The sequence below is a fragment of the Oncorhynchus nerka genome, linkage group LG13, assembly GCF_034236695.1.
Source record: "Oncorhynchus nerka isolate Pitt River linkage group LG13, Oner_Uvic_2.0, whole genome shotgun sequence".
NCBI classification, from domain to species: Eukaryota; Metazoa; Chordata; class Actinopteri; order Salmoniformes; family Salmonidae; genus Oncorhynchus; species Oncorhynchus nerka.
In genome coordinates, this window is record NC_088408.1 from 5,200,919 (window position 1) to 5,218,244 (window position 17,326).

General features: G+C 44.2%; 1 protein-coding gene across 2 annotated transcripts in view; it reads left to right on the forward strand.

The window, feature by feature from the left end:
* The window catches only part of pinx1 (PIN2 (TERF1) interacting telomerase inhibitor 1), an 89,159-nt gene that overhangs the window by 3,324 nt on the left and 68,509 nt on the right, over positions 1-17,326 (forward strand). For both annotated transcript variants that reach the window (XM_065026137.1, XM_065026136.1), the window contains one exon: positions 7,550-7,648. In XM_065026137.1, the coding sequence (XP_064882209.1) occupies positions 7,550-7,648 (99 nt within the window). The remainder of the gene's footprint in view (positions 1-7,549; positions 7,649-17,326) is intronic.

The window sequence follows — 17,326 nt, forward strand, 5'->3', positions numbered from 1 at the left end:
GGAACAACGATACGCACCGATTATATGCAACGCAGGACACACTAGATAAACTAGTAATATCATCAACCATGTGTAGTTAACTAGTGATTATGATTGATTGATTGTTTTTTATAAGATAAGTTTAATGCTAGCTAGCTCCTTACCTTAGCTTACTGCATTCGCGTAACAGGCAGGCTCCTCGTGGAGTGCAATGAGAGGCAGGTGGTTAGAGCGTTGGACTAGTTAACTGTAAGGTTGCAAGATTGAATCCCCCGAGCTGACATGGTATAAATCTGTCGTTCGGCCCCTGAACAAGGCAGTTTAACCCAACTGTTCTCAGGCTGTCATTGAAAATAAGAATTTGTTCTTAATCGACTTTCCAAGTTAAATAAAGATGAAATAAAGGTGTAAAAAAAAAAAGAAAATCGGCCGAATCGGTTTCCAAAAATACAGATTTCCGATTGTTATGAAAACTTGAAATCGGCCCTAATTAATCGCTCACCCTCTAGTACAAACATTACGGACAGTGTGTAGATAGAACATGTAGTATATCTGTAGGATAGAGTAGTGTACGTACACAGCAATAGTTGAACAGGATGGCCTTGACTAGATATGTACAGTATATACATATGAAAAGGCTCCCGAGTGGCGCAGCGGTCTAAGACACTGCATCTCAGTGCTAGAGGCGTCACTACAGGCCCTGGTTCACTACAGGGAGTAGTTACAGGGGAGAGGGGGATTTAACGTCTAATCCGAAACATGGCATCTTACACAGGGCAATGTCCCCAATCACTGCCCTGGGGCATTGGGATATTTTATTTTAGACCAGTGGAAATAGTGTCTCCTACTGGCTACCATTTCCAGTAGCATCTGGTCTACCATCCAGGGACCGACCAGGACCAACCCTGCTTAGCGTCAGAGGACAGAGTCCCTCCAACTGTCCCTCCAACACCACTTTCAGTAGCATCTGGTCTCCCATCTGGTCTCCCATCTGGTCTCCCATCCAGGGACCGACCAGGACCAACCCTGCTTAGCTTCAGAGGCAAGCCAACCGTGGGATATACTGCTGGAAAAGTGACCAGGTGTTCCATGATTATGGACATAGCGGGTGCTATTGTGCTATTGTAACATTTACAGGAAAGATGTAGCCCACATATAGCCCCAAGTATCATTCACTGGGAAGTAGTAGTAGCCCACTAGGGGGTGCTATTGCACCATTCACTGGGAAGTAGTAGCCCACTAGGGGGTGCTATTGCACCATTCACTGGGAAGTAGTAGTAGCCCACTAGGGGGTGCTATTGCACCATTCACTGGGAAGTAGTAGCCCACTATTTTTATTTTTTATTTTTTTTATTTCACCTTTATTTAACCAGGTAGGCTAGTTGAGAACAAGTTCTCATTTGCAACTGCGACCTGGCCAAGATAAAGCATAGCAGTGTGAACAGACAACACAGAGTTACACATGGAGTAAGCAATTAACAAGTCAATAACACAGTAGAAAAAAAAATGGGCAGTCTATATACAATGTGTGCAAAAGGCATGAGGAGGTAGGCAAATAATACAATTTTGCAGATTAACACTGGGGTGATAAATGATCAGATGGTCATGTACAGGTAGAGATATTGGTGTGCAAAAGAGCAGAAAAGTAAATAAATAAATAAAAAAAACAGTATAAAAACAGTATGGGGATGAGGTAGGTGAAAATGGGTGGGCTATTTACCAATAGACTATGTACAGCTGCAGCGATCGGTTAGCTGCTCGGATAGCTGATGTTTGAAGTTGGTGAGGGAGATAAAAGTCTCCAACTTCAGCGATTTTGCAGTTCGTTCCAGTCACAGGCAGCAGAGTACTGGAACGAAAGGCGGCCAAATGAGGTGTTGGCTTTAGGGATGATCAGTGAGATACACCTGCTGGAGCGTGTGCTACGGATGGGTGTTGCCATCGTGACCAGTGAACTGAGATAAGGCGGAGCTTTACCTAGCATGGACTTGTAGATGACCTGGAGCCAGTGGGTCTGGCGACGAATATGTAGCGAGGGCCAGCCGACTAGAGCATACAAGTCGCAGTGGTGGGTGGTATAAGGTGCTTTGGTGACAAAACGGATGGCACTATGATAGACTGCATCCAGTTTGCTGAGTAGAGTGTTGGAAGCCATTTTGTAGATGACATCGCCGAAATCGAGGATCGGTAGGATAGTCAGTTTTACTAGGGTAAGCTTGGCGGCGTGAGTGAAGGAGGCTTTGTTGCGGAATAGAAAGCCGACTCTTGATTTGATTTTCGATTGGAGATGTTTGATGTGAGTCTGGAAGGAGAGTTTGCAGTCTAGCCAGACACCAAGGTACTTATAGATGTCCACATATTCAAGGTCGGAACCATCCAGGGTGGTGATGCTAGTCGGGCATGCGGGTGCAGGCAGCGATCGGTTGAAAAGCATGCATTTGGTTTTACTCGTTTAAGAGCAGTTGGAGGCCACGGAAGGAGTGCTGTATGGCATTGAAGCTCGTTTGAGGTTAGATAGCACAGTGTCCAATGACGGGCCGAAAGTATATAGAATGGTGTCGTCTGCGTAGAGGTGGATCAGGGAATCGCCCGCAGCAAGAGCAACATCATTGATATATACAGAGAAAAGAGTCGGCCCGAGAATTGAACCCTGTGGCACCCCATAGAGACTGCCAGAGGACCGGACAGCATGCCCTCCGATTTGACACACTGAACTCTGTCTGCAAAGTAATTGGTGAACCAGGCAAGGCAGTCATCCGAGAAACCGAGGCTATTGAGTCTGCCGATAAGAATATGGTGATTGACAGAGTCGAAAGCCTTGGCGAGGTCGATGAAGACGGCTGCACAGTACTGTCTTTTATCGATGGCGGTTATGATATCGTTTAGTACCTTGAGCGTGGCTGAGGTGCACCCGTGACCGGCTCGGAAACCAGATTGCACAGCGGAGAAGGTACGGTGGGATTCGAGATGGTCAGTGACCTGTTTGTTGACTTGGCTTTCGAAGACCTTAGATAGGCAGGGCAGGATGGATATAGGTCTATAGCAGTTTGGGTCCAGGGTGTCTCCCCCTTTGAAGAGGGGGATGACTGCGGCAGCTTTCAATCCTTGGGGATCTCAGACGATATGAAAGAGAGGTTGAACAGGCTGGTAATAGGGTTGCACAATGGCGGCAGATAGTTTCAGAAATAGAGGGTCCAGATTGTCAAGCCCAGCTGATTTGTACGGGTCTAGGTTTTGCAGCTCTTTCAGAACATCTGCTATCTGGATTTGGGTAAAGGAGAACCTGGAGAGGCTTGGGCGAGGAGCTGCGGGGGCGGAGCTGTTGGCCGAGGTTGGAGTAGCCAGGCGGAAGGCATGGCCAGCCGTTGAGAAGTGCTTATTGAAGCTTTCGATAATCGTGGATTTATCGGTGGAGACCGTGTTACCTAGCCTCAGTGCAGTGGGCAGCTGGGAGGAGGTACTCTTGTTCTCCATGGACTTCACAGTGTCCCAGAACTTTTGGAGTTGGAGCTACAGGATGCAAACTTCTGCCTGAAGAAGCTGGCCTTAGCTTTCCTGACTGACTGCGTGTATTGGTTCCTGACTTCCCTGAACAGTTGCATATCACGGGGGCTATTCGATGCTATTGCAGTCCGCCACAGGATGTTTTTGTGCTGGTCGAGGGCAGTCAGGTCTGGAGTGAACCAAGGGCTGTATCTGTTCTTGGTTCTGCATTTTTTGAACGGAGCATGCTTATCTAAAATGGTGAGGAAGTTACTTTTAAAGAATGACCAGGCATCCTCAACTGACGGGATGAGGTCAATGTCCTTCCAGGATACCCGGCCAGGTCGATTAGAAAGGCCTGCTCACAGAAGTGTTTTAGGGAGCGTTTGACAGTGATGAGGGGTGGTCGCTTGACTGCGGCTCCGTGGCGGATACAGGCAATGAGGCAGTGATCGCTGAGATCCTGGTTGAAGACAGCGGAGGTGTATTTGGAGGGCCAGTTGGTCAGGATGACGTCTATGAGGGTGCCCTTGTTTACAGAGTTAGGGTTGTACCTGGTGGGTTCCTTGATGATTTGAGTGAGATTGAGGGCATCTAGCTTACATTGTAGGACTGCCGGGGTGTTAAGCATATCCCAGTTTAGGTCACCTAACAGAACAAACTCTGAAGCTAGATGGGGGCGATCAATTCACAAATGGTGTCCAGGGCACAGCTGGGAGCTGAGGGTGGCCGGTAGCAGGCGGCAACAGTGAGAGACTTATTTCTGGAGAGGGTAATTTTCAAAATTAGTAGTTCGAACTGTTTGGGTATGGACCTGGAAAGTATGACATTACTTTGCAGGCTATCTCTGCAGTAGACTGCAACTCCGCCCCCTTTGGTAGTTCTATCTTGACGGAAGATGTTATAGTTGGGTATGGAAATCTCTGAATTTTTGGTGGCCTTCCTGAGCCAGGATTCAGACACGGCAAGGACATCAGGGTTAGCAGAGTGTGCTAAAGCAGTGAGTAAAACAAACTTAGGGAGGAGGCTTCTGATGTTGACATGCATAAAACCAAGGCTTTTTCGATCACAGAAGTCAACAAATGAGGGTACCTGGGGACATGCAGGGCCTGGGTTTACCTCCACATCACCCGCGGAACAGAGAAGGAGTAGTATGAGGGTGCGGCTAAAGGCTATCAAAACTGGTCGCCTAGAGCGTTGGGGGCAGAGGATAAGAGGAGCAGGTTTCTGGGCATGGTAGAATATATTCAGGGCATAATGCACAGACAGGGGTGCGGGTACAGCGGAGGTAAGCCCAGGCACTGGGTGATGATGAGACAGGTTGTATCTCTGGACATGCTGGTTGTAATGGGTGAGGTCACCGCATGTGTGGGAGGGGGGACAAAGGAGGTAACAGGGGTATGCAGAGTGGGTCTAGGGGCTCCATTGTGAACTAAAACAATTATAACTAACCTGAACAACAGTATACAAGGCATATTGACATCTGAGAGAGACATACAGCGAGGCATACAGTAATCACAGGTGTTGAATTTGGAAAGCTAGCTAAAAACAGTAGGCGAGGCTAATCCGCTAGCACAACAAACAGCAGGTAAAATGGCGTTGACTAGGCAACGGGGCCGACAGGTAAGACAAACAAGCAGAAATGAGTACCGTGATTAATGGACAGTCCAGCGTGCGTCAGCTATGTAGCCAAGAGATCAGTGTCCAGGGGGCAGCGGTGGATGGGCAGGGGGGCTAGCGAGTGTTATCCAGGTTTTTATTTTTATTTTAAACTAACAATGACTAACTAGCTTGTAGCTAGTTAGCTGGTTAGCGTCTGGAGGTTCTTGAGTGTGTCATAAAAATAAAAATAAGAGTAAAAGTAATAGCGATTCCGTATCACATTGGGTGAGGCAGGTTTCCGGAAGGTATAAACAAATTAAAAATCAAAAAGAGATAGAAAGTAAATGGGGTCAGAGAGTGATTGGGACGCGGTGGTACAGACGGTTAGCAGGCCTGTGCTAACAAGCTAACAGTTCGTAGGCCCGAGCTAGACAAGGTAGCAGTTAGCGGACCGGAGCTTGACAAGCTAGCCGTTAGCAGGCCGAATTAGCAAGCAGGGAGATAGCGAGGGCTAGAGAGTTAACCTTTGGGGGACGTCGCGATGGGGTGAGTCTGTTTATTTATTCCTCTTCATGCGGTGAGCTGGAGATACAGCGATTCAGAAAGCTCGCGGGCCTTGGCCAGCAGATGGATCTTTGGCGATGTCGCAGCGGAAAGCCTGTTGAAACCCTCGGACGATTATGTCGGCGGACCAGTCGTGATGGATCGGCGGGGCTCCGTGTCGGCAGTAGAGGGTCAGTAGAGGGTCCAGGCCAATTGGCAAATTAGGTATTTTTGGACCTCTTCGGGTAGTCGGGAGATGGGCTTAGCTCGAGGCTAGCTCCAGGCTAACTGGTGCTTGCTCTGGGACAGAGACGTTAGCCAGGAGTAGCCACTCGGATTGCAGCTAGCTATTTACGATGATCCGGTATAAAGCTTCAGAGCTTGCGGTAGGAATCCGGAGATGTGGTAGAGAAAAAGCAGTCTGATATGCTTTGGGTAGATGTCGCGCTGGTGTCCTAGTTAGCGTTGAAGACCGCTAGCAGTGCCTAGCTAGTAGCTAGTTAGCGGCTAGCTTCTGATGAGGGTTCCGATTCTAAAGTATAGAAAAAGCAGATCCGTACCACATTGGGTGATGCGGGTTGCAGGAGAGTATATTCAGCCTGTAGTTGGAAAGTGAGATTAAAATATGTACGAAATATATACAGAAAAAAAAAGAGGAAAAACTATATTTACACTATACAGGACGGGACAAGACAAAACACACGTCCGACTGCTACGCCATCTTGGATCACTAGGGGGTGCTATTGCACTATTCACTGGGAAGTAGTAGCCCACTAGGGGGTGCTATTGCACCATTCACAGAAAGGTAGTTGAGGTTAAATGTCACTGTAAGACAATGGGGCTATTGGTTTTCAATCCACTTTTAACTGGTCAATTGTGTGGGGGGGGGTGCAGAGATGGATGAGAAGAGTGAGATTGTAGATTCCTTGGCACATGTTGACACCAAATAGTTAATGTAAGCCATATTTTGCAGACATGTGTATCTAAAGCCATGTACAGAAGCTAGTGTAGTTATGTTTCGTTAGACAAGCTAGAATGGTCGGCCAAAATATAGATTTCCACCTAAATAGACATACCGAAACAAATGTATTTTTCATGAGATGGCCATAAACAACTGGTAATGTTGCGTAGTTTTATAAAGGTCTGGAACTTTCTGGTAAGAAGAGGTGTAAATTGCTGAGGTGTCGTCACTTGTGAGAACACAAGCTCAAGTATACAGTACAAATATTATGAAAATAAAAATAAAAAAATATTTTTTTTTCTCCCCTACTCAACAAAAGTGGCAATAGGGCTTGAAATGACAAATGCTTAAAAAATATATATATATATATATATATATATATATATATATATATATATATATATATATACTTAGTGACAGTACAATGTTGGCACTTTTTCATATACTGACAACATAGAAGAAAATTCTATACGTCCGCTGAGCAGAAACACCATTTAAATGTCTGCAAACTCATTAGTATTTTTTTTTTTCCTGTGTTGATAGCTCCTAAATCTGACTGAGAACATCACGTTAAGATCAAACTACTACTACTACTCTCCTGTTTTCGTTTGCTGTTTGCAAGCGCCACTGTGAGTTTCAGAGCAGACAGACGGGTCTTTCTGGCACTACGATGTTCACAGAGCACTTTGTATACCAAAATGTCAGTCAGAACCGCTCAAAGTCAGGTAGCAGCGTAGCCTAGTGGTTAGAGCGTTGGACTAGTAACCGAAAGGTTGTCAGATCGAATCCCCGAGCTGACAAGGTAAAAATCTGTCGTTCTGCCCCCTGAACAAGGCAGTTTACCCACTGTTCCCCAGTAGGCAGTCATTGTAAAATAAGAATTTGTTCTTAACTGACTTGCCTAGTTAAAGAAAAAGATATGTAGGAGACCTAACATCTAAGAGGTTTTAAAGGTTTTGATCGTCATCGTTTTGTTTGTAGAAGCCCCGTCGGAGGAGAAACAGCAAGAGAAGTCCTTTAGCCTGGAGGAGAAGTCAAAGACGTCCAGGAAGAGGGTCCACTACATGAAGTTCACCAAAGGTTTTCATCAAATGTTTTATTTAACCAGAGAAGTCGCTTTGAGATGGACATGGTTGCATCTGAAAAGGCATCCTAGTGATAACACTGATGGAGTGGCGTTTTCACCTCCGTTGTCTCCCTTCCCTACTAAAGTAGTGCACTATATAGGGAATAGGGCTCTGGTCTAAAGTAGTACCACTATATAGGGAATAGGGCCCTGGTCTATAGTAGTGTTCTATATAGGGAATAGGGCCCTGGTCTAAAGTAGTACCACTATATAGGGAATAGGGCCCTGGTCTATAGTAGTGTTCTATATAGGGAATAGGGCCCTGGTCTAAAGTAGTACCACTATATAGGGAATAGGGCCCTGGTCTATAGTAGTACCACTATATAGGGAATAGGGCCCTGGTCTAAAGTAGTGCACTATGTAGGGAATAGGGCTCTGGTCTAAAGTAGTGTTCTATATAGGGAATAGGGCCCTGGTCTAAAGTAGTGCACTATATAGGGAATAGGGCCCTGGTCTAAAGTAGTGCACTATGTAGGGAATAGGGCCCTGGTCTATAGTAGTACCACTATATAGGGAATAGGGCCCTGGTCTAAAGTAGTGCACTATGTAGGGAATAGGGCCCTGGTCTAAAGTAGTGCACTATGTAGGGAATAGGGCCCTGGTCTAAAGTAGTGTACTATATAGGGAATAGGGCTCTGGTCTAAAGTAGTGTTCTATATAGGGAATAGGGCTCTGGTCTAAAGTAGTGTACTATATAGGGAATAGGGCCCTGGTCTAAAGTACATTGATAACATCAGAACACTGTTTTGAGCCCCTGCCAAGGAGGCTGAGAGCGGGGGGCTGTGGGGTGGGGGTGTCTGAGTGGGACATTTTATTGAAGTAGTGAAAGAGCAAAGGCACGTTTGCGTCGGGATAAGAAGACCAAACAGCTAAGATAAATAAACATCTGCTGGACCTGCCGCTACCACTCCTCTGGGTTCCCAGACGGTTTTCCAGGCTCAAAGCCTTCAGGAGCAATTAGCTTCCCCCTAGCCTCTCCAGTCATGTTCCTACACTCCCCCTCGTCTGCCTCATGTTCCCAACCATCTCAGGCCCCAGTCCTAGTCATGTTCCTACAGCTACCCCCCTAGACAGCTGTCTCAGGCCCCAGCCCAGTCATGTTCCTACAGCTACCCCCCCGTGCCTCCCCCAACCATCTCAGGCCCCAGTCTAGTCATGTTCCTAGACAGCTCTCAGGCCCCAGTCCAGTCATGTTCCTACAACTACCCCCCCCAGACAGCTGTCTCAGGCCCCAGTCCAGTCATGTTCCTACAGCTACCCCCCCCAGACAGCTGTCTCAGGCCCCAGTCCTGTCATGTTCCTACAGCTACCCCCCAGGACAGCTGACTCAGGCCCCAGTCCAGTCATGTTCCTACAGCTACCCCCCAGACAGCTGAGGCCCCAGTCCAGCATGTCTCAGGCCCCAGTCCAGTCATGTTCCTACAGCTACCCCCCCTAGACAGCTGTCTCAGGCCCCAGTCCAGTCATGTTCCTACAGCTACCCCCCCCTAGACAGCTGTCTCAGGCCCCAGTCCAGTCATGTTCCTACAGCTACCCCCAGACAGCTGTCTCAGGCCCCAGTCCAGTCATGTTCCTACAGCTACCCCCCTAGACAGCTGTCTCAGGCCCCAGTCCAGTCATGTTCCTACAGCTAGACAGCTGTCTCAGGCCCCAGTCTAGTCCCCCTAGACAGCTGTCTCAGGCCCCAGTCCAGTCATGTTCCTACAGCTACCCCCCCCAGACAGCTGTCTCAGGCCCCAGTCCAGTCATGTTCCTACAGCTACCCCCTAGACAGCTGTCTCAGGCCCCAGTCCAGTCATGTTACCCCCCTAGACAGTCTACCTGGTCCAGTCCCCAGCTGTCTCAGGCCCCAGTCCAGTCATGTTCCTACAGCTAGGCCCCCCCCCCAGACAGCTGTCTCAGGCCCCAGTCCAGTCATGTTCCTACAGCTGTATCCTCTTCCTCCAGCAGGCTCCTGATAACACTGGTTATTTATTGCTTTAAACCTTTTCCCCTCCTGTCCTGTCTTTCAAAGCCTCCATCAGGCCTGCTCTCAAGACACACACACTAAACACTCCTGTGAGCGTGTCTGCGGACCAGCTAAGCTAGTTTCCAACGACGCTGGTCCCAGATTTGTGACAGCGTTATCTAAACCTGTACATTTTCGACCTAGACCCACGCCAGGAAGTAAAAGCAGGAAGTGTACCCTTCCATCTGTGCTGTGATTGGTTCAGTCAGCTCAACTGACACTACAAAAAGAAAACAAGACATTCCGTTGCATGAGCCGCATCATTTGAATGAACATTCCAAAATCACCCTGGAAATGATTGCATCACAATACCAGGCAGCCATTGGGAATGTGCCCATGAGTTTCACCAGTCAAATTGCCACGGTTAGAGCTAGGTCGCTAATATACAGGTTAAGACAACGTTGTCACGAATCCGGGACCAACACCGTTGATAACTACCAGCTGACTAGCTTGTTCCTATTAAGAGCAAGAGGGGTAGCGGTGCATAATCATTTTTTAAGCAGAATGTTTTGTATGATTTGGCATATTAAAGACTTTAAAAAAAGACTATCGAAGCCATCCATCCAACCTATTTATTCAGATCCGGCAGTTCGAAGACAATCCATTGGGCCTAGTTATTGTTCATTAGCAACCTACTTTTTAGTTTGTGAGCCTATTTGACATTTTAAGTATGACCTAAAACTAGAACTGTCTTTTGGGTGTCAAGGGAATGTACAAAAAAAAAATAATAATTGTTTTGAAGCTGCAATAAAGCACATAGAAATGTGAGTTTTTAGATCTGTCACTCATTGAGCCTAAGAAGCGGTAGATCTGTTCTATATGCTCTATTTCTATGCCTCACATTAAGTTTCGTTTTTTGCTTCTTTTTACTTTTTGGTTTTGTACACCGGCTTCATAAAGCTGAAAATAAAATATTTTGTACCTTGTCAGCTCGAGGATTCTATCCAGCAACCTTTCGGTTACTAGTCCAACGCTCTAACCACTAGACTGGCCTAACCCTCTAACCACTAGACTGGCCTAACCCTCTAACCACTAGACTGGCCTAACCCTCTAACCACTAGACTGGCCTAACCCTCTAACCACTAGACTGGCCTAACCCTCTAACCACTAGACTGGCCTAACCCTCTAACCACTAGACTGGCCTAACCCTCTAACCACTAGACTGGCCTAACCCTCTAACCACTAGACTGGCCTAACCCTCTAACCACTAGACTGGCCTAACCCTCTAACCACTAGACTGGCCTAACCCTCTAACCACTAGACTGGCCCAACCCTCTAACCACTAGACTGGCCTAACACTCTAACCACTAGACTGGCCTAACCCTCTAACCACTAGACTGGCCTAACCCTCTAACCACTAGACTGGCCTAACCCTCTAACCACTAGACTGGCCTAACCCTCTAACCACTAGACTGGCCTAACCCTCTAACCACTAGACTGGCCTAACCCTCTAACCACCAGGCTACCTGCCTCCTCTAACCACCAGGCTACCTGCCTCCTCTAACCACCAGGCTACCTGCCTCCTCTAACCACCAGGCTACCTGCCTCCTCTAACCACCAGGCTACCTGCCTCCTCTAACCACCAGGCTACCTGCCTCCTCTAGCCACCAGGCTACCTGCCTCCTCTAACCACCAGGCTACCTGCCTCCTCTAACCACTAGGCTACCTGCCTCCTCTAACCACTAGGCTACCTGCCGCCTCTAACCACCAGGCTACCTGCCTCCTCTAACCACTAGGCTACCTGCCTCCTCTAACCACTAGGCTACCTGCCTCCTCTAACCACCAGGCTACCTGCCTCCTCTAACCACTAGGCTACCTGCCTCCTCTAACCACTAGGCTACCTGCCTCCCCTAACCACCAGGCTACCTGCCTCCCCTAACCACCAGGCTACCTGCCTCCTCTAACCACTAGGCTACCTGCCTCCTCTAACCACTAGGCTACCTGCCTCCTCTAACCACTAGGCTACCTGTCTCCTCTAACCACTAGGCTACCTGCCTCCTCTAACCACTAGGCTACCTGCCTCCTCTAACCACTAGGCTACCTGCCTCCTCTAACCACTAGGCTACCTGCCTCCTCTAACCACTAGGCTACCTGCCTTCTCTAACCACTAGGCTACCTGCCTTCTCCAACCACTAGGCTACCTGCCTCCTCCAACCACTAGGCTACCTGCCTCCTCTAACCACTAGGCTACCTGCCTCCTCTAACCACTAGGCTACCTGCCTCCTCTAACCACTAGGCTACCTGCCTCCTCTAACCACTAGGCTACCTTCCTCCTCTAACCACTAGGCTACCTGCCTCCTCTAACCACTAGGCTACCTGCCTCCTCTAACCACTAGGCTACCTGCCTCCTCTAACCATCACTGTTATGGTCTTGTGTCCTCGCCAGCTAGGGGAAGCAGCGCGTTGCAGCATTCCACTGTTATGGTCTTGTGTCCTCGCCAGCTAGGGCGAAGCAGCGCGTTGCAGCATTCCACTGTTATGGTCTTGTGTCCTCGCCAGCTAGGGCGAAGCAGCGCGTTGCAGCATTCCACTGTTATGGTCTTGTGTCCTCGCCAGCTAGGGGCGAAGCAGCGCGTTGCAGCATTCCACTGTTATGGTCTTGTGTCCTCGCCAGCTAGGGCGAAGCAGCGCGTTGCAGCATTCCACTGTTATGGTCTTGTGTCCTCGCCAGCTAGGGCGAAGCAGCGCGTTGCAGCATTCCACTGTTATGGTCTTGTGTCCTCGCCAGCTAGGGCGAAGCAGCGCGTTGCAGCATTCCACTGTTATGGTCTTGTGTCCTCGCCAGCTAGGGCGAAGCAGCACGTTGCAGCATTCCACTGTTATGGTCTTGTGTCCTCGCCAGCTAGGGCGAAGCAGCACGTTGCAGCATTCCACTGTTATGGTCTTGTGTCCTCGCCAGCTAGGGCGAAGCAGCACGTTGCAGCATTCCACTGTTATGGTCTTGTGAGTCTCTGATGCATCTTTTTTTTGGAATGAAAATGGGAACCAATGGGAGAGATGGACAAATACTATGATATTTTCACAAACCAAACGGACTACATTCTCATTCATAATTATCAAGACATGAGGAGAGTATCGAAAATAGTTTTAACAGATGCCCTTTGACTTAAAGCTGATCCTCGGATAGATCTTTAATAGAATAGCCTACACAGTCAACTTAAAATGTGGTATTCTGTTCTTTTGTAATGGCCTACATTTTCCGTATTATAATGAGACTAAATGAAACGACATAGGACAAATGGATTTTGTAATGTTGTCCTATATTACATTTACTTAGACTGTTAAAATGTAGAGGAGGAAATGGCAGACATTTTATATAAACGTTGGATTTGCGTGGTCCAAATTTTCATAATTTTTGTTTTATAGATGTTTTCTGTTGGTAAGCCTGCTCTCTCCTCCAATGGGAAAACCTGCTCTCTCCTCCAATGGGAAAGCCTGCTCTCTCCTCCAATGGAAAGCCTGCTCTCTCGTCCAATAGGAAAGCCTGCTCTCTCGTCCAATAGGAAAGCCTGCTCTCTCCTCCAATGGGAAAGCCTGCTCACTGATGTCAATACCAAAGCTGATAATTGTGGCTTGATTTGAATCTGTAATTCTGTGAATAATGATGACTGAGAGCCCAGTGTGGCCCAGTAGAGCCATTTAATCAGAGGCTGTTGGTACTTTTCTGTCTCTATATAAATCACAACGGTTCCATTTTCTAATCATTTGACAGTGGGTTTTAACTGAAACGTCGAGCCTTTTACCAGATGTTTTTCCCACCACATTAAATGTTTCATTTTCAGAACTTTATTTTTTTACCTTTTATTTAACTTGGCAAGTCAGTTAAGAACAAATTCTTATTTACAATGACGGCCTAGGAACAGTGGGTTAACTGCCTGTTCAGGGGCAGAACGACAGATTTGTACCGTGTCAGCTCGGGGGTTTGAACTTGCAACCTTCCGGTTACTAGTCCAACGCTCTAACCACCCTGCCGCCCCGATCAAATTATATATATATATATAGATAGATAGAGATTTGTAAGTCGCTCTGGATAAGAGCGTCTGCTAAATGACTTAAATGTAAATGTAAATGAGATCATATATATATATATATAGATAGATAGAGATCATATATATATATATATAGATAGATAGAGATCATATATATATATATATATATATAGATAGATAGAGATCATATATATATATATAGATAGATAGAGATCATATATATATATATATATATATATATAGATAGATAGAGATCATATATATATATATATAGATAGATAGAGATCATATATATATATATATAGATAGATAGATAGAGATCATATATATATATATATAGATAGATAGAGATCATATATATATATATATAGATAGATAGAGATCATATATATATATATATATATAGATAGAGATCATATATATATATATAGATAGATAGAGATCATATATATATATATATAGATAGATAGAGATCATATATATATATATAGATAGATAGAATCATATATATATATATATAGATAGATAGAGATCATATATATATATATAGATAGATAGAGATCATATATATATAGATAGATAGATAGAGATCATATATTATATATATATATAGATAGATAGAGATCATATATATATATATATATAGATAGATAGAGATCATATATATATATATATATATAGATAGAGATCATATATATATATATAGATAGATAGAGATCATATATATATATATATATAGATAGATAGAGATCATATATATATATATATATATATATATACCATATAGATAGAGATCATATATATATATATATCATATAGATAGAGATATATATATATATATATAGATAGATAGAGATCATATATATATATATATATATAGATAGATAGATAGTATATATATATATATAGATAGATAGAGACATATATATATATATATAGATAGATAGAGATCTATATATATATATATAGATAGATAGAGGCCACCTCATATATATATATATAGATAGATAGAGATCATATATATATATATAGATAGATAGATAGAGATCATATATATATATATATATATAGATAGATAGAGACTTATATAGTTATATATATAGATAGAATCATATATATATATATATATATAGATAGATAGATAGATCATATATATATATATAGATAGATAGAGATCATATATATATATATATAGATAGATAGAGATCATATATATATATATATAGATAGATAGAGATCATATATATATATATATAGATAGATAGAGATCATATATATATATATATAGATAGATAGAGATCATATATATATTATATAGATAGATAGCATCATATATATTATATATAGATAGATAGAGATCATATATATATATATATAGATAGATAGAGATCATATACGACGTATATTTATAAAGATAGATACGACGATCTTATATAAAGATAGATAGATAGAGATATATTTATATATACAAGACATTCTTTCATAATTATCAAGACAATGTTCTTTAGTAAAAGAGTTTTCGGACAACGACGTTCTTTAGTAAAAGACTCGGACAACGACGTTCTTTAGTAAAAGACTCGGACAACGACGTTCTTTAGTAAAAGACTCGGACAACGACGTTCTTTAGTAAAAGACTCGGACAACGACGTTCTTTAGTAAAAGACTCGGACAACGACGTTCTTTAGTAAAAGACTCGGACAACGACGTTCTTTAGTAAAAGACTTCGGACAAGCGTTCTTTAGTAAAAGACTCGGACAACGACGTTCTTTAGTAAAAGACTCGGACAACGACGTTCTTTAGTAAAAGACTCGGACAACGACGTTCTTTAGTAAAAGACTCGGACAACGGCGTTCTTTAGTAAAGACTCGGACAACGCGTTCTTTAGTAAAAGACTCGTTCTTTAGTAAAAGACTCGGACAACGGCGTTCTTTATAGTAAAAGACTCGGACAACGACGTTCTTTAGTAAAAGACTCGGACAACGACGTTCTTTAGTAAAAGACTCGGACAACGACGTTCTTTAGTAAAAGACTCGGACAACGACGTTCTTTAGTAAAAGACTCGGACAACGACGTTCTTTAGTAAAAGACTTTTCGGACAACGGCGTTCTTTAGTAAAAGATTTTCGGACAACGGCGTTCTTTAGTAAAAGACTCCCGGACAAACGTTCTTTAGTAAAAGACTCGGACAACGACGTTCTTTAGTAAAAGACTCGGACAACGGCGTTCTTTAGTAAAAGACTCGGACAACGACGTTCTTTAGTAAAAGACTCTAACCACGTTCTTTAGTAAAAAGACTCGGACAATATGACGTTCTTTAGTAAAAGACTCGACAACGACGTTCTTTAGTAAAAGACTCGGACAACGGCGTTCTTTAGTAAAAGACTCGGACAACGACGTTCTTTAGTAAAAGACTCGGATAGCGTTCTTTAGTAAAAGACTCGGACAACGACGTTCTTTAGTAAAAGACTTTAGACAACGACGTTCTTTAGTAAAGACTCGGACAACGACGTTCTTTAGTAAAAGACTCGGACAAGACGTTCTTTAGTAAAAGACGGACAACGACGTTCTTTTAGTAAAAGACTCGGACAACGACGTTCTTTAGTAAAAGACTCGGACAACGACGTTCTTTAGTAAAAGACTCGGACAACGACGTTCTTTAGTAAAAGACTCGGACAACGACGTTCTTTAGTAAAAGACTCGGACAACGAGTTCTTTAGTGAAAAGACTCGGACAACGGCGTTCTTTAGTAAAAGACGTTCTTTAGTAAAAGACTCGGACAACGACGTTCTTTAGTAAAAGACTCGGACAACGACGTTCTTTAGTAAAAGACTCGGACAACGACGTTCTTTAGTAAAAGACTCGGACAACGACGTTCTTTAGTAAAAGACTCGGACAACGACGTTCTTTAGTAAAAGACTCGGACAACGACGTTCTTTAGTAAAAGACTCGGACAACGACGTTCTTTAGTAAAAGACTCGGACAACGACGTTCTTTAGTAAAAGACTCGGACAACGACGTTCTTTAGCAAAAGACTCGACAACGACGTTCTTTAGTAAAAAGACTCGGACAACGACGTTCTTTAGTAAAAGACTCGGACAACGGCGTTCTTTAGTAAAAGACTCGGACAAACGTTCTTTAGTAAAAGACTCGGACAACGACGTTCTTTAGTAAAAGACTCGGACAACGACGTTCTTTAGTAAAGACTCGGACAACGACGTTCTTTAGTAAAAGACTCGGACAACGGCGTTCTTTAGTAAAAGACTCGACAACGGCGTTCTTTAGTAAAAGACTTCGGACAACGACGTTCTTTAGTAAAAGACTCGGACAACGACGTTCTTTAGTAAAAGACTCGGACAACGACGTTCTTTAGTAAAAGACTCGACAACGACGTTCTTTAGTAAAAGACTCGGACAACGACGTTCTTTAGTAAAAAGACTCGGACAACGACGTTCTTTAGTAAAAGACTCGGACAACGACGTTCTTTAGTAAAAGACGTTCTTTAGTAAAAGACTCGGACGTTCTTTAGTAAAAGACTCGGACAACGGCGTTCTTTAGTAAAGTCTCGGACAACGACGTTCTTTAGTAAAAGTCTCGGACAACGACGTTCTTTAGTAAAAGACTCGGACAACGACGTTC